This window comes from Amblyomma americanum, chromosome 2 (assembly GCF_052857255.1).
Source record: "Amblyomma americanum isolate KBUSLIRL-KWMA chromosome 2, ASM5285725v1, whole genome shotgun sequence".
NCBI lineage: Eukaryota > Metazoa > Arthropoda > Arachnida > Ixodida > Ixodidae > Amblyomma > Amblyomma americanum.
In genome coordinates this window covers 104,524,997-104,548,945 of record NC_135498.1, presented here as the reverse complement: position 1 = coordinate 104,548,945, position 23,949 = coordinate 104,524,997, and the positions used below count along the sequence as shown (strand labels likewise).

At 50.6% G+C, this 23,949-nt stretch overlaps 1 protein-coding gene across 1 annotated transcript; it reads left to right on the top strand.

Annotated features, from left to right (window-relative positions):
- Positions 1 to 1,810: 1,810 nt before the first annotated feature.
- Positions 1,811 to 22,480, top strand: LOC144118909 (uncharacterized). The gene is made up of 6 exons (XM_077651687.1): positions 1,811 to 1,913; positions 2,018 to 2,253; positions 2,717 to 2,897; positions 4,462 to 4,599; positions 14,865 to 14,974; positions 21,177 to 22,480. The coding sequence occupies exons 1-6, from the start codon at positions 1,823 to 1,825 to the stop codon at positions 21,408 to 21,410; spliced, it is 990 nt and encodes a 329-aa protein (XP_077507813.1). The 5' UTR covers positions 1,811 to 1,822; the 3' UTR covers positions 21,411 to 22,480.
- Positions 22,481 to 23,949: the final 1,469 nt, after the last annotated feature.

Below are 23,949 nucleotides of genomic sequence, written 5' to 3'. Positions count from 1 at the left end.
ACTGTGTTGCTGTTGTGAACTACCGCGGCCGTGTACCATCCCCCGTGGTGAGGGCCGGAGGCGTCCACGTAGTAGACACCTGTTTTGTTGCCATAATATCGGGCTAGCGCTTCCGCTCGTGCCAGGCGCCGACCATTATGGTCTTCGTGTGACATGTTTGCTGGAAGAGGCCGCACGTGGAGGGCACGTCTCCACAGTTCCGGGATGCGAAACCTGTCTTCCATTGGAGGGGTGTGTTGGATATGGAGTCGAGCAAGAAGGCGGCGACCCGACTCCGTTAGCGACAGGCGCGTGTACTGGTTTGTAAGGTGCGCCTCCCGGAGCTCCCGGAAAGTGTTCACCACCCCAAGAGCCATAAGCCGGCTGTTTGAAGTAGTGATGGGGAGGTCAAAGGCACGTTTAACAATTTTGCGAAGGTTGACCTCAAGGGCGTCCTCCTCTTGTTTCCGTAGGTGGAGATAAGGAGTCGAATAGAGAATTCGACTAGTTACGAAGGCGTTTGCCAGCCGCAAGGCATCCTTACTTCGTAACCCTCCGCGTTTGTTGGAAACCCGGCGGACCATGCGGCCCACCTGGTCCCCCACCTTACGGAGTTTGGCCAATGTAGTGTCTGGCCGCCTGTGTTTGTGGATGTAGAGTCCGAGTACCCGTATCTCATCACTTTCGCGTATGGGACCGCTCTAAAGAGAGAGAGATATTTTAGTTGTGCACTTCTGTGAGGCGCGGAGGTGCACAAATTCCGATTTTTGAGGGGAACATTGAAGACCGCAGCGGCGGGCGTAGCGGTCTACTATCGTCGCCGCTGTTTGCAGGCTGGTTTCAATGTCTCCTGTGCTGCCCTGTGTGGCCCACAGAGTGATGTCATCGGCGTACAGGGCGTGCTGCACGCCGGCGACACCACTCAGCTGGGCCGGCAGGTGCATCATGGCCAGATTAAAGAGCAGCGGGGAAAGTACCGCGCCTTGAGGGGTTCCCCGCGTGCCGAGTAGGTAAGGACCATGGTCTCTATCTTGAATTTGAATGTAGGATTGACGATCCATATAAAAATTGGCTTATGTATTGGAATGTTTTGAGGCCACAGTCGGTGTGACTTAGGTTAGTGAGTATGATCTCATGTGTTACATTGTCAAATGCCCCTTTAAGATCCAGGGCGAGTACTACCCGGTCATTATGGGGGCATTCGAGGGGGTCAAGGACTTCCCGATTGAGTTGCAGGAGGACATCCTGTGCGGATCTGTGTGGGCGGAATCCGAACATGGTGCTCGCAAAGACTTGTTTGTGTTCAAGATATGTAGATAACCGATCCCGCACCATCGTCTCCATTAGTTTGCCCACACATGAGGTGAGAGACACGCTAGTGGCCGCATTTCAAAGATTTATATCCCCGCCCCGGGTGTGCAGTCTGCAAGAACAGAGACTGTGAGGCGGATATCCACCACCTGTTGTGGGACTGCCCGGCGCTGAAGCCGACGAGAATTCGGCACTTGGCGGCAGTGGGACCCTCACCGGGCAATCCAGATTCATATATTGCATGGACACAGGGTGCATATCATCGCTCACTTCTTGATTTCATCAGATCAGCTCAACTGTTTTTTTCATTTATTTAAGCATCTTACTCATCTTTCACTTCATAGTTTTTATGCCCTGAGGCAATAAACATCGCTTAAAAAAATATCAGGAACGTTCATTTATATTACGCACGGGGCACTCATAAGATTCCAGGCAAGAAGAAAGAGGCTGATGCGCTCGCGCGCTCATCCCCGTGACCTCGAGGTAACGCCCTGCTCGCGCACTTGCCGTTTCCCTGGCGTTCTGAGAAGACATGTTGGCGTGGCTGTGCACCGCAACTGTTCTGGCCGTCACCGTTGTAGACGCCGCCATCTTTCCCAACGACCCGGAACTGTACAAAATCGGTGAGTGTCTAGATAGGTATGCGTCTTCGCGCGCAAGATAGCGCGATGGACAACCTTGCATTGCTTTGAGTACTATTCCCATGCTCTGCGCCGTCACTGCGCAGTGTCCCTGAACGACCACTGTGACAGCAAGGACCACAAGCAGAGCCTGAACGACACGTCGGCGCCTCAGTCTGCGGGCATCCTGACGGCGAAGCAGCTGCGCGACCTCCGCGCCACGGGCGAGAACGGCTGCAGCTTCGAGTTCTCAGCGCCGGGCAGCTCGGGCCTCATCGTCTCCGTGGTCGAGATGAACCTGCGCAGGGGCGTGCTCAACGAGTCCTGCATCGACTACATCTCGGTCAGTGAATACGGTCGATGTGCGCGAAGGACGATGCAAGGCCGTCGCTCGGTCATATCCTTGTCGGCGTATGCATAGTGCTGAATACGTCGATGTGCGCGAAGGACGATGCAAGGCCGTCGCTCGGTCATATCTTTGTCGGCGTATGCATAGGGCTTGCAATGGACAGGACGTCGACGGGCCTGCTTTGTCAAGTTCCGGCTCCCAAAAGTCATTTTTTGCCTTTCCTGAGTGGATGAAGAGTCAGGTTGTGTGAAAATCGCAGTCGCAGTAGCTTCCTCGTTCTAACCCATACTTTCGGTTTTTGAAGCGATTTCGGTTTCAGCCCGTTCGTCTAATTACAAAATTGCTGACTGTTTCCTTTGTTGGCAAGCAGCAAGCCAGCACAGGCCTGGCATTAAGTGCACAAAATGGCGCGCCACCGGTGCCTACCCAGCGCTGACCTTTTGGACGCTGCTCGCAGGTCATCACCAAGTTCAACTTCGGCTCCGACAAGGATGAGCGGTGCGGGTGGATCACGAAAGAGGACAACCACCACTTCACCACGACGCACTCGCTGCAGCTGAAGCTCTTCTCCAAGACTCCGCTGACACAATTTTTCGACAACCACATCCTGGCCATGGTCGCCACAAGCTACACCGAGTGTGAGTGGCCGCGCCAACGCACTGCTTTCTTCGTCACATGTTGGGCTGAGCCATGTGGCTCACGGAACCGAACCGAACGGAACCGAATCCTAACATCGGTAGATGCATTTCTATGGGTTGTTACGAAGAACTCATGTGTGCTGTGCAACGCCGGTACGCGCTCCTTGACAACACCAGGGGGCGGAATTTACAAACCTCCAGCAATGCGTCGCTCATATCCCGATTTTTTTAAGCAGAGTGCGCCATACTGGACCAGACAGGGAATACAATGGAGGAAAGAGGGAAGCGGTTGCGAGGAAGAAAAGAATTGAAAGGGGACGCGTAGGTCGATTTCATTCAAACGAGAGCACAAGGAGTTAAACAGGCGGCGGGGCAAAAGGCGCCGCCGGATGCGTATTATGTTGTGACCAGAAATTACCGCCTTCACTTCCCGGCCAGATATAACGTTCGGGAGGGCCGGCGGATGTGTGTTCTCGATCATGTGTTCTGCGGGGTCATGTGAGCCGGGCCTGCCCATGTGTGAGTGCATTACAGCTTTCGCTGTTATTTTTTGAAATGTACGGGATGTTTATGCACTTTTCTGAGCCGTATTGCAGACAATTTAGCGCGAGAGAAACGGAGAGTGGTACGCTTACCCGCCACGGTGGCTCAGTGGTTAAGGCACTCGGCTATTGAGTCGGAGTTCCCGGGTTTGAACCCGGCGGCGGCGGCCGCGTTTCGATAGAGGCGAAACGCAGAAGGCACCCGTGTGCTGTGCAATGTAAGTGCACGTTAAAGATCCCCAGGTGGTCTAAATTATTCTGAAGCCGTCCACTACTCCCTTTCTTCTCTCAGTTCCTTCCTTTACGGCGCGGTTCAGGTGTCCGCCGAGATGTGAGACAGATACTGCGGCATTTCCTTTGCCCGACAACCAATTTTCAAATTCCTCCACTGCGGCACCTCTTTCTTTTAAACGAAAGTTTTACTAAAGAAGAGTGGAATGTAATTTAAAGAGTGGTGAGCAGGCATTTGGGGTAGATTGCACAGTCGAAAATGCGTGCCGTCTGGGTAGTCTCTTAACAATGCACTCGCCTGTCGACATTGGGCTTGTAGCTATCACTTCACTCCTGCGATCAGTCATGTGCCTTGCGGTGTATTTTTGCGCCGATGCAGATAAATTACGATCATGAATGACCCGCCGCGGTGGCTCAGTGGTCAGGGCGCTCAGCTACTGATCCGGAGTATCAGAGTTCAAACCCGACCGCGGCGGCCGCGTATCGATGAAGGCGAAACGCAAGGGCGCCCGTGTGCTGTGCCATGCCAGTGCTCGGCGTCGGGTTCCGTTTTTATGGAGGAAAAACGCTAAGGCGCCCGTGTGCTGTGCGATGTCAGTGCACGTTAAAGATCCCCAGGTGGTCGAAATTATTCCGGAGACCTCCACTACGGCACCTCTTCTTCCTTTGTTCTTTCACTCCCTCCTTTATCCCTTCCCTTACGGCGCTGTTCAGGTGTCAGCCGATATGTGAGACAGATACTGCGCCATTTCCTTTCCCCAACAACCAATTTTTCCAATGGCTGGCCGCAGCGCAAGACGGCTCCTGTGGACCGGAAGAATTCCAGTGCGCGTCCGGCGGCCGCTGCATATACAAGGGCTACCGCTGCGACAACGTCAACAATTGCGGCGACAACAGCGACGAGGCCAAGCTGGGCAACTCCATGTGCCGTAAGTCGAAATAATTGGATTGCCGTCCTTGCGCCGTAGTATGCCGCTTGATACTTGCGTTCCAGACAATAAGGTAGTAGTAAAGTGTAGGTCTCTGCTGGCCTACTTGGTTCTTTTTCTTTGCACAAGGGGAGTCCACCGCCAGAGACGGTTGGTTGATTCACTGACTGAAGGCTTTCTTCGCACCAGGGATGCCCCGTCAGAGACTGTCTTGCGACGAAATAAGATGCAGAGATTTACGGAGTACGACTTGAAGTTTTATATACAAAAATTTACATTGTACAAGCTGATGCACAAGAGACAATTTAAAGCGGCAAAAAGGTTAAACAACGAAAGGTAGAACTGGCTAGCACTATGGGAGGCCCCTATTGAGGCCCCTATTCGGCATAGCCGAAGATGCAGTATATCTTACCGTAGCCTAGAACGCTTTTCCCAGGCTCCGGGGCCCTGTTTTAACGACCTAAATGCCCGGCCCACATTCAGTACCACCCAATCATGTCAAATTATAAACGTGATTGGCTAGTCAGGTGGATGGCCCACCCTTCAATTTCCGTAAGGTACATAACTCTCTCCATAAAGTATAGAAGACAAAATGGACATCAAACTCATTAAAAAAGAACATTTTCTCAGAAGGTGCCACAACCATTGGTGGACTTGGCAGCCTGCCGCGCCCGGCAGCGCCCGGCAGCTTTTTCAGTATTACCAAAACACACTCTTCCGCAGAAAAAGAGAACCAAGAACAAACACACAGTCGTGCCACAATAGTGCGGTGTGCTGTGCGATGTCAGTGCACGTTAAAGATCCCCAGGTGGTTAAAATTATTCCGTAGCCCTCCGTTACGGCACCTCTTTCTTCCTTTCTTCTTTCACTTTCTCCTTTATCCCTTCACTTACGGCGCGGCTCAGGTGTCCAACGATATACGAGACAGATACTGCGGCATTTTCTTTCCCCCCAAAACCAATTTTAAAGATCCCCAGGTGGTCGAAATTATTCCGGAGCCCTCCATTACGGCACCTCTTTCTTCCTTTCTTCTTTCACTTTCTCCTTTATCCCTTCACTTACGGCGCGCCTCAGGTGTCCAACGACTATATGAGACAGATAATGCGCCATTTCCTTTCCCCCCAAAACCAGTTATTATTATTATTATTATTATTATTATTATTATTATTATTATTATTATTATTATTATTATTATTATTATTATTATTATTATTATTATTATTATTATTATTATGCAAACACTCTCTCCCACAGAAAAAGAAGAGCAAAAACAAACGCGCAATCGTGCCAGCACGAGCAATCGGTTTCGTGGAGGCCCATCGTCAACCTTGGCGCCGTCCCGCAATTAGAACTGCCATCGGGCTCCAGCGGGGCGCTGCCGCTGTGAGCAACTGCCAGCTCTGTCCCGAGTTTCCCAGGCGGCTTAGTGTTCTTGTGAGCCTACGCAGGAACACTAAGGCGGCTTAGCTTCCACTCGGCCTACCGGCTAGCTAACGCCTCATCGATACCCAGTCGGTGGAGTTATCTCAAATTTGGCCGTCGCTGGCCATTCGTAATTTTTATTGCCCCCTCCTTGTCAAGACTGCCATTTTTCTAAACCTTCCAAACGACGTTCGTTGCAAAGTCGCATCGCGTCGCGTCTGGTGTCTGTCATGACGAGGGGGACGGGGAAAAGGACGGCGTGGAGTGTAGTGCAACAGCACTTACTGCACCTTGCACGTCTAGCGCGAAACAGCCCTGCAGGGCGAGAATAAAACGCGTGGCCGCCGCTGCCCCGGGCGCTTGACACCAACACGGCCGCTTTTTTTTTTTTGCGCGCTCCGCCGTCGCTTGGCGCCGAGGGGGGACGGGGGAGGATCAAAGGGAGGCTGCAGGGTTGCGGTGCCGAGCCAGCAACAAAAGGAGGGATGGTTCCCAGCAAGCCGTGGGCATCCACAGATCCCTTACAGTAGTAGTAGTAGTAGCAGTAAGTGGAAAAGCCTGGAAAATATTTTTGCTAGCCCCGGCATCTGCCATCGATACTGAAGCACCTGAGCTGGGGCAGCGAATATAAAGGATCGAAGGCAGAATGGAGAAGTGAAATGAAAGAGGTGAGGGGACAGGAAGGAAGGATAGGCGGGAGAGGTAATATACGCAAACTATTTACACAATAAGAAATCTGTACAGGCTGCGCGCGTGATTAGTTCATGATGGAGCAATGACAGACAATAAGGTGCCGAAATTAATTTTTCACACACACTATATGTAAAGCTGCTGTCCACACGTGCAGCGAGATAAGTGTGACCATATATGTATAGTTACGGGCTACGGACAATTATGCCTACCGATGTTATCCGTAGCTAAGTGACAGTCGAAGGATTGAGCGTGGTCGCAGCGAGCAAACCAGTGTCCACTGTGGAAGGTTGTCTTCCACATGGGGAGGAGGAAAACTTTATTTCAGAAGCAAGGGGATTCAAGGGCTTCTGGGTGGGCGCCTATTACGGCAGTCCACTGGCTTGCGCGGCTGCGAGGTCCCTGCGCGCCAGTCCGCGCTGGTGATCAGGGTCTCCGCTGAGCAGAATGGCCTCCCATTGCCCCGGGTCTGGGTTTGGTGTAGGGTCGATAGCGTGATTTAGTTGGCAAGCCCACACCATGTGATAAGTAGAGGCTATTTCTCCATAGTGTGGGCATTGCGGTGCATATAGTGTGGGATACCAAACGTTTAGTTTGTCGGGTGTTATAAAGGTACTAGCTTGAAGGTGTCTGAATGTGTTCCTCAGCCTTGCTTAGGTCTTCGTGCGGCAGAGGGTATGTGCGCCTCGCTAACCTGCGGTGTTAATGTTATTCGTTGTAAGTGGTCACTGGTAGTGGATCGCTTTGCGCTGTCTCACCAGACGTGGGAGAGGACCGGAGGAGAAGCGCTCGGTCATGCGTGTGAGCAGCGGCATTCCCTCCCGTCTCGTCCATGTGGCCTGGGAGCCAAATAATGTTGGGTTTCTTATGTGGGTGCTTGTTCAGTATTAAGAGTACAGTCTGGTGTACTTGTTTTTCCTTAGGGTTCCTGCAAGCGTTCTGGGAGTTGGGTCTGGTAGCTAGCGCAAGCACTGTGGCTGCCTCCTCTGCGTGAGTGGGTTTCGTAGTTTTGATGGATGCGGAGTTAATCAGACGTTCTTGTGGGTTGACAACGGCCAGAGTCATCATTTCGGATTGAGGGTCGGCCGCGTCAATGTAGAGTGTCCGGATGGTCGTCCCACTTTCTGCGCAGGACTTCTGCCCTGGCGTTTCTTTTTTGTATGTTGAATTGTGGGTGCGTGTGCCTGGAGATCGAAAAGATGTAGAGTCTCTTGTATCTTTTCAACGGTAGTTGTGTCCTTTGGTCGACGGTGTAGGGCAGTGCCAGATGGATTTTGTCGAGTAGTAGGCGGTCCGTCTGGGTGGTTGCAAGGCGCTTCAGTTGGGATGTTTTCTGAGCCTCCCAGGTCTCCCGGAGTGTGTTGTGAACTCCAAGAGACATTGGTCTGGTCGTTGGTGTCGACTTGGGAAGGCCCAGTGCCGTCTTGTAGGCAATCCTGACAGGAGCCTCCAGCTTTTCCTCTTCTGCTTGAAAAAGTCGAAGATACGCAATCTCATAGGCTAGACGTGATACCACGAAGGCTTGGACAAGCCGCACCACCTCCCTCTCCTTTAGCCTGTGGTTTTTGTTCCGGATTCGGCAGAGCATTCTTATAATTAGGTGTGTTGTCTTCGTGAGTTTGTTGATGGTCGTGGTGTTCTGTCTTCCCTGTAGTATGTGTTGCTATGTGGCTTCGGTTGGTCTTGGTACTTGTTGTTCGTCTATGTATATCATGATGTTTGTGGGATTAGGTTAACTGTCCAATGTTGTTGAGTATTAAGAGTTCGGACTTACAGCACTGGAACCCTCAGGCCCTCGCGTACTGATGGACAGCATCTGCCACCGCTTGAAGACGCTGTTCCGCCTCTGCATCGCTCCCCTTGTGGCACCAAACCGTGATGTCATCCGCCTAAATCGCGTGGTGGGCGCCGGGGATGTTCTGCAGCTCTAAAGGAAAGTCCTTCATTACTGAGTTGAATACCAGGGGCGATAACACTGCACCCTGGGCAGTCCCTCGTTGGCCCAGAGTTGATGGGCTTGGTCGAAATGATTTCGGAGCCCTCCACTACGGCGCCTCTTTCTTCGTTCTTTCACTCCCTTTATCCCTTGCCTTATGGCGCGGTTCAGGTGTCCGCCGATATGTGAGGCAGATACTGTGCTATTTCCTTTCCCCAAAAAAACAATCTTCCAATTTCCGGAGGTATCCTAGGTTAAGAATTGCCTGTCTCGAAGTTAGTCTTCGATGTAGTTGCAAGTCTTGGCTCCGTAGTTGCTGTCCAACAGCCCGCCGAGGATCCCTGAGTTAAATATTTTATCAAACGCTCCCTTCAGGTCCAGCGCCAGAATGGGTCTTGTCTGTTGTTTGGTAGGCTCTTCGATTAGGTCCTTGAACAGATAGAGGACGTCCTGCGTCGATTAGTGGGGCCGGAAACCAAACTGTGCGGGCGGCAGCATGCCGTTCTCCTCCAGGTGTATGGGCAATCTGGTGGTGATGATTGTCTTGAAGAGCTTACCGAGGCAGAAGGTTAGAGCGATGGTTCTTAGATTTTCCAGGAGAAGGGGTTTGATGGGTTTTGGAATGAATCCTAGGTCTGCAATTTTCCATGAAATTAGTAGTCTGCCTTTGTTTCAATGATGTGTGTTGAAGTAGCTTACGAGGAATGTGATCTGGTCGTCAGGGAGATGAAAAAATCATTCGGAAAGGAATTCCATCTGGTCGTGGTGTGGGGTTTCTTCTCATGAAGGCGAGCTCTGCTCTAACCTCCTGACCCGCCGCGGTGGCTCAGTGGTTAGGGCGCTCGACTACTGATCCGGAGTTCCTGGGCTCGAACCCGACCGCGGCGGCTGCGTTTTTATGGAGGAAAAACGCTAAGGCGCCCGTGTGCTGTGCGATGTCAGTGCACGTTAAAGATCCCCAGTTGGTCGATTTATTCCGGAGCCCTCTACTACGGCACCTCTTTCTTCCTTACTTCTTTCATTCCCTCCTTTATCTCTTCCCTTACGGCAGTTCAGGTGTCCGCCGATATGTGTGATAGATACTGCGCTATTTCCTTTCCCCCAAAACTAATTATTATTATTATTATTATTATTATTATTATTATTATTATTATTATTATTATTATTATTATTATTATTATTATTATTATTATTATTATTATTATTATTATTATTTTCGATGGCGGGGCAGTCCTCGGTCGTTTGGATTTCTTTAGTAAAGCGAGTTAGGCTGTTCTTGATGTTTTGGGTCCATTCGTCTTTACGAGGAATGAGCGTGCTTTGAGCGGTTTGTCGGGATGGGGTTGTCTGAAGGGGGTTGAGACGCCAGTTGTGCCAGTCCGTGAAACGAGCGCGACCGCTCTTCCTCTTAAATCTGCCTGTGGTTAGGCTGATGGTGAGGATATAATGTTCGCTGCCCAAGGGCTGGTCGGTGTTGTTCCAGCTTTGGTTTCCAGCATTCTTGATTAGTGTGATATCCGGACAGGTGTCTCGAGTGACCCTGTTGCCCATTGTCTGGTTGGAAATGTCTGGTACGTGAGGACTGTGAGCCTCTCGTGAGCAATGATCTCAGCCAATTTTCGACCCCTGGGCGTGCTCGTCGAGAATCCCCGTAGTTGATGCGGAGCGTTGAAGTCCCCCGCTCTCCACCCCCCACCCCCCCCACAATCACGCTGGGAGCCTTGCCCGCTGGCGCGCAAAAACCTGTTAATAAGGTGTCCTAGTCTGGATTGTTTCGTTGAGTGGGCTGTAGACGTTTAAGATGTGGATTCCTTCCTCGCCTCTGCGTTCAGGTAGGAGAGTTAATGTAGCAGTGAGGTGTATCGTCCGTAATGCGGTCAAGCATAATGGCCGAGTAGGATTTGTGGACTACAGTGGCGGAGGGCTGATCGCGTTGTTATGTTCTATAGCCAGTTAGTAACTAAGTTCCATCATGTGTGGTTCCTGTATCAGTATCATTGCCGGGGGCTCCTTATCTTGGGAGATGCAGAGGCTTAAGGCGGATTATTTTCTTTTGAAGCCCCGGCTCTTTCACTGCCATAAAGTTACTTTTGAGACGAGTAACATGACGAGAGGTCACTGACTGAGTCGTCGTTTGCGATTATCGGTCCATTGAAACAGGACTTGTTTCCTCTCGGGTAGGTTTTCCTTAATGTTTGCTATGTCTCGTATTTGTCTAATGTCCGCCCGGATGGGAGCGATTGGTTCCTCGATCATTTGCCGAGTCTCTATTCGGCTATCTTCTCTATTCGCTCTCATTTGCTGGATTATCTGTTGATAGATCTGGCCGAGCATGGCTTGTGTAACCGGAGGGTCGTGAGATGCTGGGTTTGGTGTGGGTGGGCGATATTTGCGTGTGTTCTACTCCTGAGCGTTGAGTCGAGCTACGAGTGAAGTTACTTGTGCAGTAAGAGTATAGACACTTGTGCCTGGACTGAATGTCTCTATAGTAGTGTCTCTCTGTGCGGGGGGTGAAGTACAGGTAAATGGAGGCCATCCTGTCCAGACACCTGGGTGTCCGCATGGCACTTGGGCTGCTGCTGCGGCTGCACCCATGATGCGGAGCGGCCCGATGACGTCTGCTTCTTTTGGTTCCCGTTGCTTAAATTTGTTGCAGTTGTTGCGTCCCACTGCTGGTTCCCGCGGACGCGACATAGATCGCTTCCCGTTGGAGGAGCCGGCCCGAGGAAGGGACTTTGAGTTCTTTGTGCTGGGTGGATGTTGCTCCTTGGTGTGGGGTCTTCCCCGCCATGGTTGGTGGACGTCGTCTTTGCTCTGATGTTGCCAACTTGTGGCGGTCTTGTGCACAGGAGATTGGGACTTCTCCTTGCATTCCTTGGAGTAAGTCTTGTGAGGCCTGTTGCAAAGGGCGCATGTGGGTTTGCATTCGTGGGCTCCCCCAATGAGTGGGTGGCCGCACACCAGGCAAAGTGCTTTTCTGGACTGGGGGCCTGAGGCGTCTATTCGGTACCCAGTAGTTCCGCAGTTGATGCAAGCCGGTTCGGTTTTCCGGTAGATGTGGCAGCGACGTTCGAACCAGTCATAGTAGGTGGTAAAAGAAATTTGGCGTCCGAATGAAAACCACCACTGCGGACGTGGTCTGGCCGAGCCTTCTCGCGCCGACTATTTAGGCTTCCGGCGAGTATAGTTCTCGGAAGATATCGCCGTCATCTATCCCGGGTTTGATATTGTGATTTAATCCTTTGCAGACTGCGTCCGGCAAAGTGATGTAAGCTTATAATGCCAGGATTTGTTTACCTTTATGGCCGGCGATGAGGGTTGCGTCTGCTTCGTTGTTCGTACAGACCATGATGTTTTGCAGGCTGGGCGCTCTCAGCATGGGTCGTTCTTGCAGTCGGGTGTTGAGACTTGCTCGGATGCCTTACTCCAATTCGAAGGAGCGGGCAGCGCATGCCTGTAGGTGGAATGTTTCTTTGGGTTTCTTCACGATCTTGTGTTTAAAATTGTTCAGGCCAAGTAGTCGTGGAGATCTAAGAGTTCGTATAACGGGTGCTTTCTGCTGTTCGGGCGGTGGCGGAGACGGTGGTGGCTGCATTGTGCTTGGTAACTTCTTAGGAAGCACGGTATTCCAGCCAGAGATGTCTTCTTCCGCTTTGTTCTCTTGTGAAGGCGGCTGCGTCTGGGCTGTCGCGGCGATGATAAATTCCATTTCCCCGTTATCGTATCCTCTTATAGGTGCCGGTGGGGTGTTGCTATTTTCTGCCATGATGAAACAGGCGCCGGCGTGGCGATATGAGGCGAGCGCAGCAGCTGTTATTGCCGCCGCCGCGCCGGCGGCTAAGCAGAGTCGCGTTGGGAATCTCGCAGGTGTTATGCTTAGCTCCCGGCATCTTGGCAACGGTTATTAAAACGGTCCGAAAATTGATTTCGCTGGACTCACCGATGAAGTATTGGTACCAGTCGATTCCGGACTTCGAGCTGAATCCGATGAGATCGGATGCTGCGCGATTTGAGGCGGAATCCCGGCGAAATAGGAAGTTGAAGACTTAGCCAATGCAACATGCGGTCAGGAAGTTGAAGACTTAGCCAATGCAACATGCGGTCGCACTCGACGGAACCTCCACGTTCAGCTGTGTTGCACTTGGAGCGTGTGTTTTGCCAATAACACTACTCACTCGCAAGCAGAATCTGGCTTCGGGTTTTCACATGCTCGAGAGCAGAGATTTCGGTGCCCGTTAGACAACCCCAGGTGGCCAAAATAAATTCCGGAGTTGTCCAGTACGGTGTGCCTCAAAGCCGAGAAAAGGAAAAATATGCAGCGCAAATAACGCATGGACGACAGAAGAAAACCAGCGCTGTGTTTGTCTTTCTTTTGTCGTCCATGTGTTTCTTGCGCTGCATATTTCCCTTCTCTGTGTTGAACCAACAGGCCCAAATTATCGCCCTTCATCAGTTCACCTCAAAACCCACTGTTCTATTCGGGGGCGTTTTTTAAAATCCCATTAGCCGCGGATGGGCAGGGCAAGAGGAAGAGCCTACACTTTAAACAGTAATGCGCCTTGTAAAGCTTTAGCGAATGTTTTACTGGCCGCAGGTTGAGCAGTTTCACGCGATTCCTGGAGAGCCGTGCTGCGCATGCGCGAGGAGCAGTGGCGACACACGGCGCATTTCTCTCTCGCTCCCTAGCCACAACTGCGCATGCGCAACTAGTAATGCCGAGCCACAGGTGTTCCGCCGCTGCGCAGCTACGCGCCTTTCCTAAAAATCCAACTTTCAATTTTCAGTTTTCTCTTTCCTCTTTCCCTCCATCTTTTATACCTTAATTCCTTTACGGGGCGGTTCGGGTGTGCGCCGAGATATTTGAGACGGTTACTGTGCCATTTCCTTTCCTCAAAAACCAAACAAAACAAGTGAGCCGACGGCGTTCACATAGTTCATTGGCGTTGACAACTTCGCAAAGACCATTCATTTTCACGAAAGGAAAGGCGCACAACCGGCTCCGAGTTTCAGTGGAGAACTCAATCTCGCTGTCCCTTTGTATATCCTGGACTAGCTGGGCTAATCCACATTAACTTTTGTTTATGAAAGGAATTTCACTAGAAGACAGCTTACTCCTTTTTAATGCTTTCTGTTTAGAGTGTAGCTGGCCATTTCGATACTACTCTTCCTTTGGTCTTTTCTCAGTGTGGGCCGGACAACATTATTCCACGTCGATAGCTGTTAGGCGCCCGCCCCTGGCTTTCTCGCCGCCGTCGCCGTAACCGGGTGGGTGCGTTAATGTCACCGTGACCTTAAGTCACTGTCAACCTGGCTTGCATAAGCCTACGAGTGGCTCTGTTTGGAACAGCAGTCTTCGCTTGGCCACTGCACCAGTCCGCCAGGAATGTACCCCAAAACTAAACACCTAAACAGCTATCGCTGAACATCGCGTTAGGGCCCGTTCACACTTGCCCAAAAATCCGGCGAGCGAAGCGGATTCGGCCGCTTTTGACGCGGAGCGAGGCGGAAAGCGGCGCGGCGAGGGCGATCGGGCTGGACCCAAATTTTTCGCGTTCGCCGCCGCGGTTAAAAACATGGCGGCGCCCTTCGACGCAGGACCCCTCGCCTCTGAATGAATTCGCCGTTGTTGCGGCCTTGTTCAGCGCGTTCACTGGCCATAAATCGGACACCGGTACATCGCTTCGTCTCACCTCACCTATAAGCAAAAGTATGTGATAAATTTTCTTTGTTTTTTTTATTTTGAGTGACGATTCTGCCGCTACTAGGCCTACGAGGATCGCCGGTTTTGTTGACAGTACTAGTTCCCGTCCTGACAAGCAGATGGCGCCACTAGGCTAGGCGTTTCGTTGCGAGTCTGTTTGCATACGCTGAACTAAAAATGGAAATGTTCCTGCGTTTACGTACGCAAAAGTGCATACGGTTACGGTACACAGACAGCATCGATTTATGCTCTTTTCTAACCATATGTGTGTACGCCGCGAGCGGTGACGTGGTGGCCGGGAAGTGTGTGGAAAAGCGAGAAACAGCAGCGGCGCGGCGGTTTCGCCTCGCCCGGGCATCAACAGATGAGAACAGGTCCTAGTTTTCCCGGCGAGCAAAGCGGATTCGCTCGCCGTGTTTTTGGACAAGTGTGAACGCGCCCTTACTCAGTCGTAACCGTCCTGTGAGGTTTTTTTCATTTTTTTTAACATGCCCTCACCACTTTCTTTTTTCTCAGTGATGCCGCTCAGCTCGCTGGTCCTGATCATCCTAGGCCTGGCCGACTTGTTCGTCACGTGGTGCATCGTTCTGATTTGCTGCGTCCGGTCAGCCCTCTCCAAGCAAAAGGTAAGCGAGACGGTTAATGCGATGCGTGTATTAAGCTTTTTCGGGGAAAATTTGGCGACCTCCCCGTGTTTAATCGCACAGCTGGCAGCCGTTGCGTGTTACGTTTACTGCGATAGCACCAGAGGAGTAGGAGAGCTTTTAGATGTCAATTGACAGCAACTTTTCTTTGACCATTATAACGTTGTGGCGATAGCGAGCAGGCAGTAACATCAACCGAAAGCGCGCGTAGCAGCCGTGGGTAACAAAAAGCCCGTAGCTGTCTGTGCGATGTTTTAAACACAGCTGGGAACTTTCTTATGCCGTATTCCAATCGGCGATGCGGACAAAGCTTATTTGCTCCGCAAAACCAAAGAGCGTGTTTCAATTGGCGATTTGGACTCGGATCGGTATATGGTCCCTAGACTCCCTATATTAGGACAGACCTCAAGTCCCCAGTGAAGCTCCGCCCACATTCAGGATCACCGAACAGAATTCCTCCGTGACAAAAAGTAGTCCGTTTCGTCTCGTGAAAAAGCTAATCAGGAGACGAAGCCAAAAACTCATGAATTTTGATGCCTCTGGCTTGTTTGATAGTCGAACATTAAAATGTGGTTTTGTTCACTGTTGTAAATGGTCCACGGAGTAACACAGGACACCGCGTACCATGAAGTGTTACCATCTGCTGCTTCAGCGTTATCCTACTACATAGTGATCTTCCTTCTCCTCGGATTAGGAAAGCTGCTCCGGATCGCTGATTGGAATCGCCATTTGGTATGCTTCCACCTTCCGGAACAGCCGCGGCGGGCATGGTATCCGTGGTCTCGTAATCAGTCGCCAAAGAGTGATGCTTGAACAAAGAGCTGCCGCTTGGAAAAAAATAACTCTGCATTTTTCGTGGCTGTTTGCCGCTAATTTGTAACGAGGTTGTCCTTCCTGCATCCCTTCTGTCTCCTGGAACCGTCCGCCATTTTAATGAAGAAATGTCTTGTTGGCCTCCACCTCGCAGTTTCCACGATAGTGTCCTGATTCTGATCCCGTCTACTGGTTCAAAAACTCATATATGAGCAAAGAATTCTGGGAATTGACCGTTTCTGTTATTATCCCCGTGAGACCAACATCGTCTGTACTTCTTGTGCCGTCGGCGCTATGTAGTACCTAAGCATGCTTTTAGAAACCGGGCTTGTCTCAAACACAGCAGCAGTTGCTTTATAAACGCGCGTATGAAAATGAATTTGCCACATGCTACGTTGAAAGGCATACGTCCTGACCTGGATGAAATGTGGGAGATAAAATTGCCTGGCGCGCACGGCGCACTTTGTCACTCACTATGCGCGGTATTTCTGGAGTTTGTGAGCCCATGGTGCACGAACTTTCAGTCTGTTACCAGCTTAGCAGCCCGGAGTACGGACTTTCACGTCGTTCACGGCAAGGTCCCGTGCACTTTTCTCTTTTTTTCTCCATCCGTTCACAGCAACAGCAGCAGCGGACAACGGAGTTAGAGCGGGCTACTGAGCCACGGAGCACCCGGGTTCGAACCCGGCCGCGGCGGTCGCGTTTAGATAGTGGCGAAATGCAAAAGGCGCCAGTCTGCTGTGCAATATATCAGTGTGCGTTAAAAATCCCCAGGTGGTTGAAATTACTCCGAAGCCCTCTTTAACTCCCACCTTCTTCCCTTCCATTATGGCGCGGTTGAGGTATCCACCGAGAAGTGAAACTACAGCTAGTGGTTCTAGTTACTGTGCCATTTCCCTTCCTCAAAAATTACTAATTCCCTGAATGCCTTGCTCTATAACGTGACTTTCAGATATCGTCCATTACGTTTGCATGCAACACGCGCCACAACGCCATTTTTCATCATGGAAATCAGATTAAAAACCGCCGCTGTGGCTGAGTGGTTACGGTGCTTGGCTGCTGACCTGAAAGACGCGGGTTCGAACCCAGCCGCGGTGGTCGCATTTCGATAGTGGCGAAATGCTTGAGGCCCACGTAATGTGTGATGTCCGTGCGCGCTAAAATATCCCCGGTGTTCGAAATTGTTTGGAGCACTTCACTATGGCGTTCCTCACAAAAATTGTAAACTGGTTTTACAGCGAACTCTATACCTCTCCCGTCCAAGGAAATTTTCGTGTCGTTGTCGTAAGCAAACAAAGCCAGGCTAAAAATTAAATGCAAACAGAATATCCTCTTTGAAATCAGGCGTACAGCAGATAGCTCAGTACTCGTTTTCAATAAGAAAACCCACAAAACAATCATCAAAACCACATGATGGATGATAAGGAGCGTGTGAACAATGGGAACACCGTCGGACGCGTTCCGGGAAACACTAGTTGCAGCTGCTTCGAATGGGGATGAGGTCGTTCGAAGCTCTCCTGTGAAGTGCAAACCGCATAATGTATGATAACGGCGCCTGCAAATAATGCGAAGCGCGTCCCTTCTCCCTGCGTGTGTTTCCCGGTAAAGAATAAGGTAGCGTAGACTACTCTTAGTGGAAAGTAACCATCAGCATAGAGGTCACGTTGTGACGTCACCAAGCTTTAATATATAGCAGGGAGACCAGTCTAGCTACTCGCCTTTTGTTGTCCAGCGCGCAGCTCCTGCGATGCAGGCTGGAGCAAGAGGCGATAATTCATTTGGACACGCCGGCGGTCTTTAATTCGCAAAGACAACCACGAAAAATCAGCTGCGGGTTAACTACTGTTGAACCTGTTAGAGAGCAAAAGCTGAGGTGTATCAGGTTAGACGCGTCTTGGCGTCTGTAACGTTGAGTGCATTCCGCACACTGGATAGGCGCCGCGTCAGGCGCGCCCACCCTTCAACCCTGGCAGGTGGCAGTTAAATTAATGGTCAGTACGCCAACGCAAAGACCATAATGAACGCCGATGACCTATAGCTTCAGTGCCGCGTTTCTGCCACAACGTTGTCGTCAATACCAACGCATGCAGCGCTCTCTGTCACCACCGCTAACCTGCCACGTAGGTTGAAGCGCTAATGAGGTGTCCACAGTCCCACGGGGCCAGTTATGAGCCTTTCCTTTTCTTAAGAAGCTCCCGCCCTTCATCGGTTTTGGCGCAGCTCCGGAGCAGCTAAAAGTCGCTAAACGTCAAAGCGAGGGAATCGAAAATTGGTTTTTGAGGAAAGGAAATGGCGCAGTATCTGTCTCATATCTGCGGACACCTAAACCGCGCCGTAAGGAAGGGGATAAAGCAGGGAGTAAGAGAACGAAGAAAGAGGTGCTGTAGTGGGGGGCTCCGAAATAATTTCGAGCATCTGGGGATCTTTACCATGCACCCGCCGCGGTGGCTCAGTGGTTAGGGCGCTCGACTACTGATCCGGAGTTCCCGGGTTCGAACCAGACCGCGGCGGCTGCGTTTTTATGGAGGAAAAACGGTAAGGCGCCCGTGTGCTGTGCGATGTCAGTGCACGTTAAAGATCACCAGGTGGTCGAAATTATTCCGGAGCCCTCCACTACGGCACCTCCTTCTCCATTTATTCTTTCACTCCACCCTTTATCCCTTCCCTTACGGCGCGGTTCGGGTGTCCAACGATATATGAGACAGATACTGCGCCGTTTCCTTTCCCCCAAAACCAATTATTATTATTATTATTATTATTATTATTATTATTATTATTATTATTATTATTATTATTATTATTATTATTATTACCATGCAGTGACGTCGCACAGCGCAGGGGCGCCTTAGCGTTTCGCCTCCATAGAAACACGGCCGCCGCGGTCGGGTTCGTACCCGGGTACTTCGGGTCAGCAGCCGAGCGCTCTAACTACTGAGCCACCGCGGCGGGTCATGAAAATTAGATTTGTGGACGGAAATGACTTAGTAACTGTCTCACATATGTCGGTGGACCTGCGAACAGCGCCGTAAGAGAAGGATAGTGGCACAGAAACATGTCACGTGGTTGCGACGTCACGCTCCGCCGTTGCAAGGTTTTCGCAGAGCAGAGTGGGCTCGCTCCTGCTGGGCAGTAAAGTTTTCGTGTTGAATTGATGACGTCGGTGCATGCTCCCTACACGGACGTGAGACAACGGCTTCCCGAAGTGTGCTGTCTTCAGGCTCGTGCGCCTACCACACAGATGTGGCAGTCGTCGCCTGAGGCTCGTAGCTTTCACTACACGGCGAGCCACTTGAAGCGGAGCAGGAGGTGGCGGTGGTGTTAGTGGTTTTATTAAAAATAATAGTAAAAAAGAAAGAAAATATTTTTGCTAGCCCCGGCATCTACCATCTATACTCAAGGATTTGAGCTGAGGCACCGGAAATAAAGGATAGCAGGCAGAATGGAGAAATGAAATGAAAGAGGTGAGGGGATAGGAGGAGAGGATAGGGGGAGAGGTAATATATACAAACTATTTACACAATAAAAAATGTGTCCAGGTTGTGCGCGTGATTAGTTCATGTTGGAGGAATTAAAACGCGCACAGCACTGTGTTGGCGACAACTGGAGTGGGGCGTCCAGTTATTAATAGTACAAGGTAGAACTCGGGGAGCGTTCGGTCACTGCGTGTAACTACCTGAGGGAGAACAGACGGGACGTCAAGTCCGTGTGTTCGAGGAATGCACAGAGGCTCACCAAAGTTCGCTCACGAGTGCGCGCACTGCCCTGCGGCCACAATAGCGTCTTGATGGAGTCTGGTAGTATGCCCTGCGCCCTATAGGCCGTGAGCATATCGCGACGAGCATCGGCGAACGCGGCACAGTGAAGGAGCAGGTGTTCTATAGTGTTTCCACTGCACCGCATCCGTCACACACATCACTTGTCGCGATTCTGTGACGCTCCCGTCGTTCTCCGAAAAAACATTTATTCAGAGCATAAAAACTGGGTGGGTTCAGTACGAGAACCCATTGGTCGCCATCATAATCCGGCCCCTCTCGACCAGCAATTTCTGGTCGAGTGGGCTGTGGCTATGAAGGGTTGCCTCCCAGCGCTCATGAGTCGGATCGGGATTGCTGTCCAAGTCTGGGTTTTCTTGACATTCCCAAACCGCGTGAAAGAGTGTACCAACTGCTCCACAGAAGGGGCAGGACGAATCGTAGGTGTCTGGGTACCATTTACTCATTAGGTAAGGATTGGGCAGAGTATTAGTTTGTAGTCGCCTGATTATGTGCTCTTCATATTTACTTAGGGTTTTGTGAGGAAGAGGATATTTCCTTCTTGTGATCTTATGGTACTCCGTAATTTCTGCGTAGCTTAGTAAGGGTGAGGGGTTGTCAACTGAGTCAGAGAGGCTGCGTGCCAGATGCTCGGAGGAGGAGAGCTCGAGCAGCTGTGTTGGCCGCCTCATTGCCCGCCGTTGAGAGGTGCCCTGGTGTCCAGAAGATCTGGATGTTGGAAGCATTAGACCTTTCCAAAATATCCCAACACGGAGCGCCAACGCGGCCTCTGAGGTAATTGCGTACCGCTGCTTGTGAGTCGGACATAACCGTTGCCTCGCTGTTCATTGGTATCGCTAGTGCGATAGCTGCTTCTTCAGCCGATGTGGTATCCACCGCTTGGATAAGGCTGCTTGCAATGATATCCCCCCGAAGTGAAACTCCTGCAATTGCCGCGACTCCTTTAACGGGTCCAGCCGCATCGACGTAGATCGTGTCCTTGTTTCCATCCCAGCGCTTAGAGAGGCTAGCTCTGGCTAGTCTCCGTCCTCTGTTGTATTCCTCATCCATGCGTTTTGGTATGGGGTGAGTCGTGATGTGTGATCTCATCTGCATGGGGATGGCGATCTTGTCAGCGACTTCCCGGGGTGGACTGATTCTCAGCTTCTGTAATATTTTCCTGCCAGGCTTAGATGTTGAGAGCCTGACAATTTGATTTACACGGTGGGCCTCTATTAGTTCGTCGATGGTGTTCTGGATCCCCAGCTGTAATAAGCGCTTAGTGGATGTGCATAAAGGGAGTCCCAGCGCCGTCTTAACTGCCTTTCGAATAACATCTAGTTGGTCTTTCTCCTTTTTGCTAAGCCGTAAGTACGGGGTGGCGTATGTTAGTTTAGAGAGAATGAAAGCCTGAACTAATCTTAAGGCCCCCTTCTCTCTTAGCCCATCTCTTTTCTTGATTACCCGGCGTAGCATTCTAGAGACTTGAAGCGGAGTAACGCTGTACATTAGAGCAAATAGCAGGCGGCCGAAAGCAATCCTCCGAGCTCTGCTATTGTGCGTCTCCCTGTCACTCCTTCGGCTCTAGCAGGTAAAAGACGTGAAAACCAACTGCGCAGGCCCTGCAGGACGACCGCTGGGGCGCCCCGGCCGCGGCAAGCGGCGCATCAACTCCCGAGGAGGCCGCGGACGAGAGCGCCACCGAGGCCGACGAAGACGACCAGGAGAAGGGCGCCGGCGACGCGGACGAGAGCTCTTCGCAGAAGTCGCAGGACGAGCAGCCCTTCAAGAACCCGCTGGCCAACTCGATACGCGGCAAGGAGGAAGACCCTGCGGCCCCCGCCGCGTTGTAGTGACCACGCCGGCTCCATCTCACCTGTCGGCTCTGGCCAGCCTCTGCTTCGTTTCTCCCTTTTCCTGGCTTCCCTTTCCTTTCTTCTACCCTACGTCTCCTCCTTCTCACTTCCTTATTCGTGATCCCCTCGCCTGGTTTCTTCTCGATTTTCAGCCCTCGTACTCTCGCTCGGTATTAATTTTTTAAAGCTCTGATTTTTGTTATTTTGCCTACAGACCATCCGTTAATTGCACTCTACCCTCCCCTCTACGTTTTTTTTTCGTTTCAATCTCATTAGCCTCCGTGGAATCTGTCCTTTGTATTGTTAAATTTCAATCTCTTCTATTAACCTTTTTCAATCTCATTAGCCTCCGTGGAATCTGTCCTTCGTATTGTTAAATTTCACTCTCTTCTATTAACATTTTTCAATCTCATTAGCCTCCGTGGAATCTGTCCTCTGTATTGTTAAATTTCACTCTCTTCTATTAACCTTTTTCAATCTCATTAGCCTCCGTGGAATCTGTCCTTCGTATTGTTAAATTTCACTCTCTTCTATTAACTTTTTTCAATCTCATTAGCCTCCGTGGACTCTGTCCTTCGTATTGTTAAATTTCACTCTCTTCTATTAACCCTTTTCAATCTCATTAGCCTCCGTGGAATCAGTCCTCCGTATTGTAAAATATCACTCTGTTCTGTTACCCTTTTTCAATCTCATTAGCCTCCGTGGAATCTGCCATCCTGCGGCTCTCCATTCTCAAAACTATATTCCTGACCCGTTTCGGCCGCTTTTCAGTTGCACAATATTTTTTTTCCCACCTGTATACAATTTTTCCTCTTCTAGCGGTCTTGTCATGCGGCCGTAGTTGAGCAACGCAAATCGCGCCTATCCTTCTTGAAATTTATTTTCCCTCCGCAACTCCCTTCATTACTCCTGTATTCTTTTGGGTCTTTCTAAAAAGCATCATAGCCGCTTATCTGCTGCCTTGAATTGTTTGTTCCTGCGTGCGTTATATAATCTGCACCCAGTTCATCTAAATACTCGTATTTTCCTTGACGTTTGATGTTCGCCTTTTTGTTAGTTTGTTTTGCGCTCAGCTATCCGCTTCAAGAAATGCGGTGGTACGGGCGCGAACCTGCACAGAAGGACCACCTGAACGGGACGTTTTCTCTACTTTGCGACGACATTGTCTCCGCAAGCTAAACGCGGGGAACAACGCAAGCGAGAACTGAAAACTTCTGCGTTTGCGCAAATATTTTCCAATATTAACTTTTTAAAATTATTTACTGGATTAAACCGCCTGTTATGTTCATCGACCTGATGGTGCTTCTCCCTGCCTTGTCCATTTCTTCTAACGTGGATGCTTCATTTTGTCGCGCTGAAAGGAGCAGTTCGATCCGAGACAAAGTTGATTGCTTCGGTGACTGATGTAGTCTTACCAGCGATCTGGAGGTGCCAGAGTGAACGTTTGATCGGCACTGCTCGATGCCTGGGCCAGAGAGCCCTGTGCAAATTTCACGCGTTGAGCAGAAGGATGTAACCTTAAGAACGTGATCGGGATGCACTCATGGGGTTTTACATTTTAAGAAGCAGTTTTTCTGCATATTTAATCCCCCCTAAAGGAGACTGACACCCATATAGCTCTTGCCCTAAAGATTCTGAACGGCATCCCGCGTACCCTTAATTGTACACTTTACTGTATAGGCTCCCGTAACGCGAAACGCCACCTCCGGAAGATCCCCGGAGGGTGGCTAGCAATTCAATACGCCACCTACCGGTCATGAAGAGCTGCACTCAAATCTTGCATTACCGCGGCTATCGTAATCGTCGGTCAATTTTTTTTTCCATCCATAACACGCCACGTCCTCATCGTATTATCCCTCTTTCCCAGTAGCAAAATCTTAATGTAATAAGTACGCCATCACTGCAGAGATTAACAAGTTCCAGAAGGAAGAATTTAGTGGAAAGCATAGACTTTCACCTGCTGCAAAGTCTTCCTGCCATTATGACTGGCCTGCTACTAAGCAATCCCCAATTAGGTGTGGATTACATGTACGAAGAGAATTTACGCCCTTCAGAAATGAGTCCAGACTGCTTGTGCAGAAAAATCTCTGCACGGCCATTCATGGCTTACGGAGCTGTACCGAAATCCTTAAGCAAGACTTTGCCCACATCACCCACGTGATGGATGAAACGCCTGCGCCGAGCTGCAGCCTCATCCAGCCTGCTTGAAACTGCGTCCATGACCTGGGCCACAAAGTATTTTTCTTCCTCCCAGATCCTGCTTTGGAAAGAGTATCCCTCGGCAAGCTGACTTCCGTAACACCCGCAAGACTGATTTACACTTGCTGTCGGAGCCGATCACTATCCCCCCCCCCCCCCTTTTTTTTTTATGGGCTCCTGTACAGCCAAAACCAGCACCGCTGCAGCAACCTTTATTATGGAGCGTAATCGGCTACTCAGCCAAACTCGTGCTTGTATATACAGGGCGCTTCACCTGAAACTTCGCACATTTTTCAAAAGTATAGGCTTTTTGAGTTAGAAGAGCGCTTTTTACGGC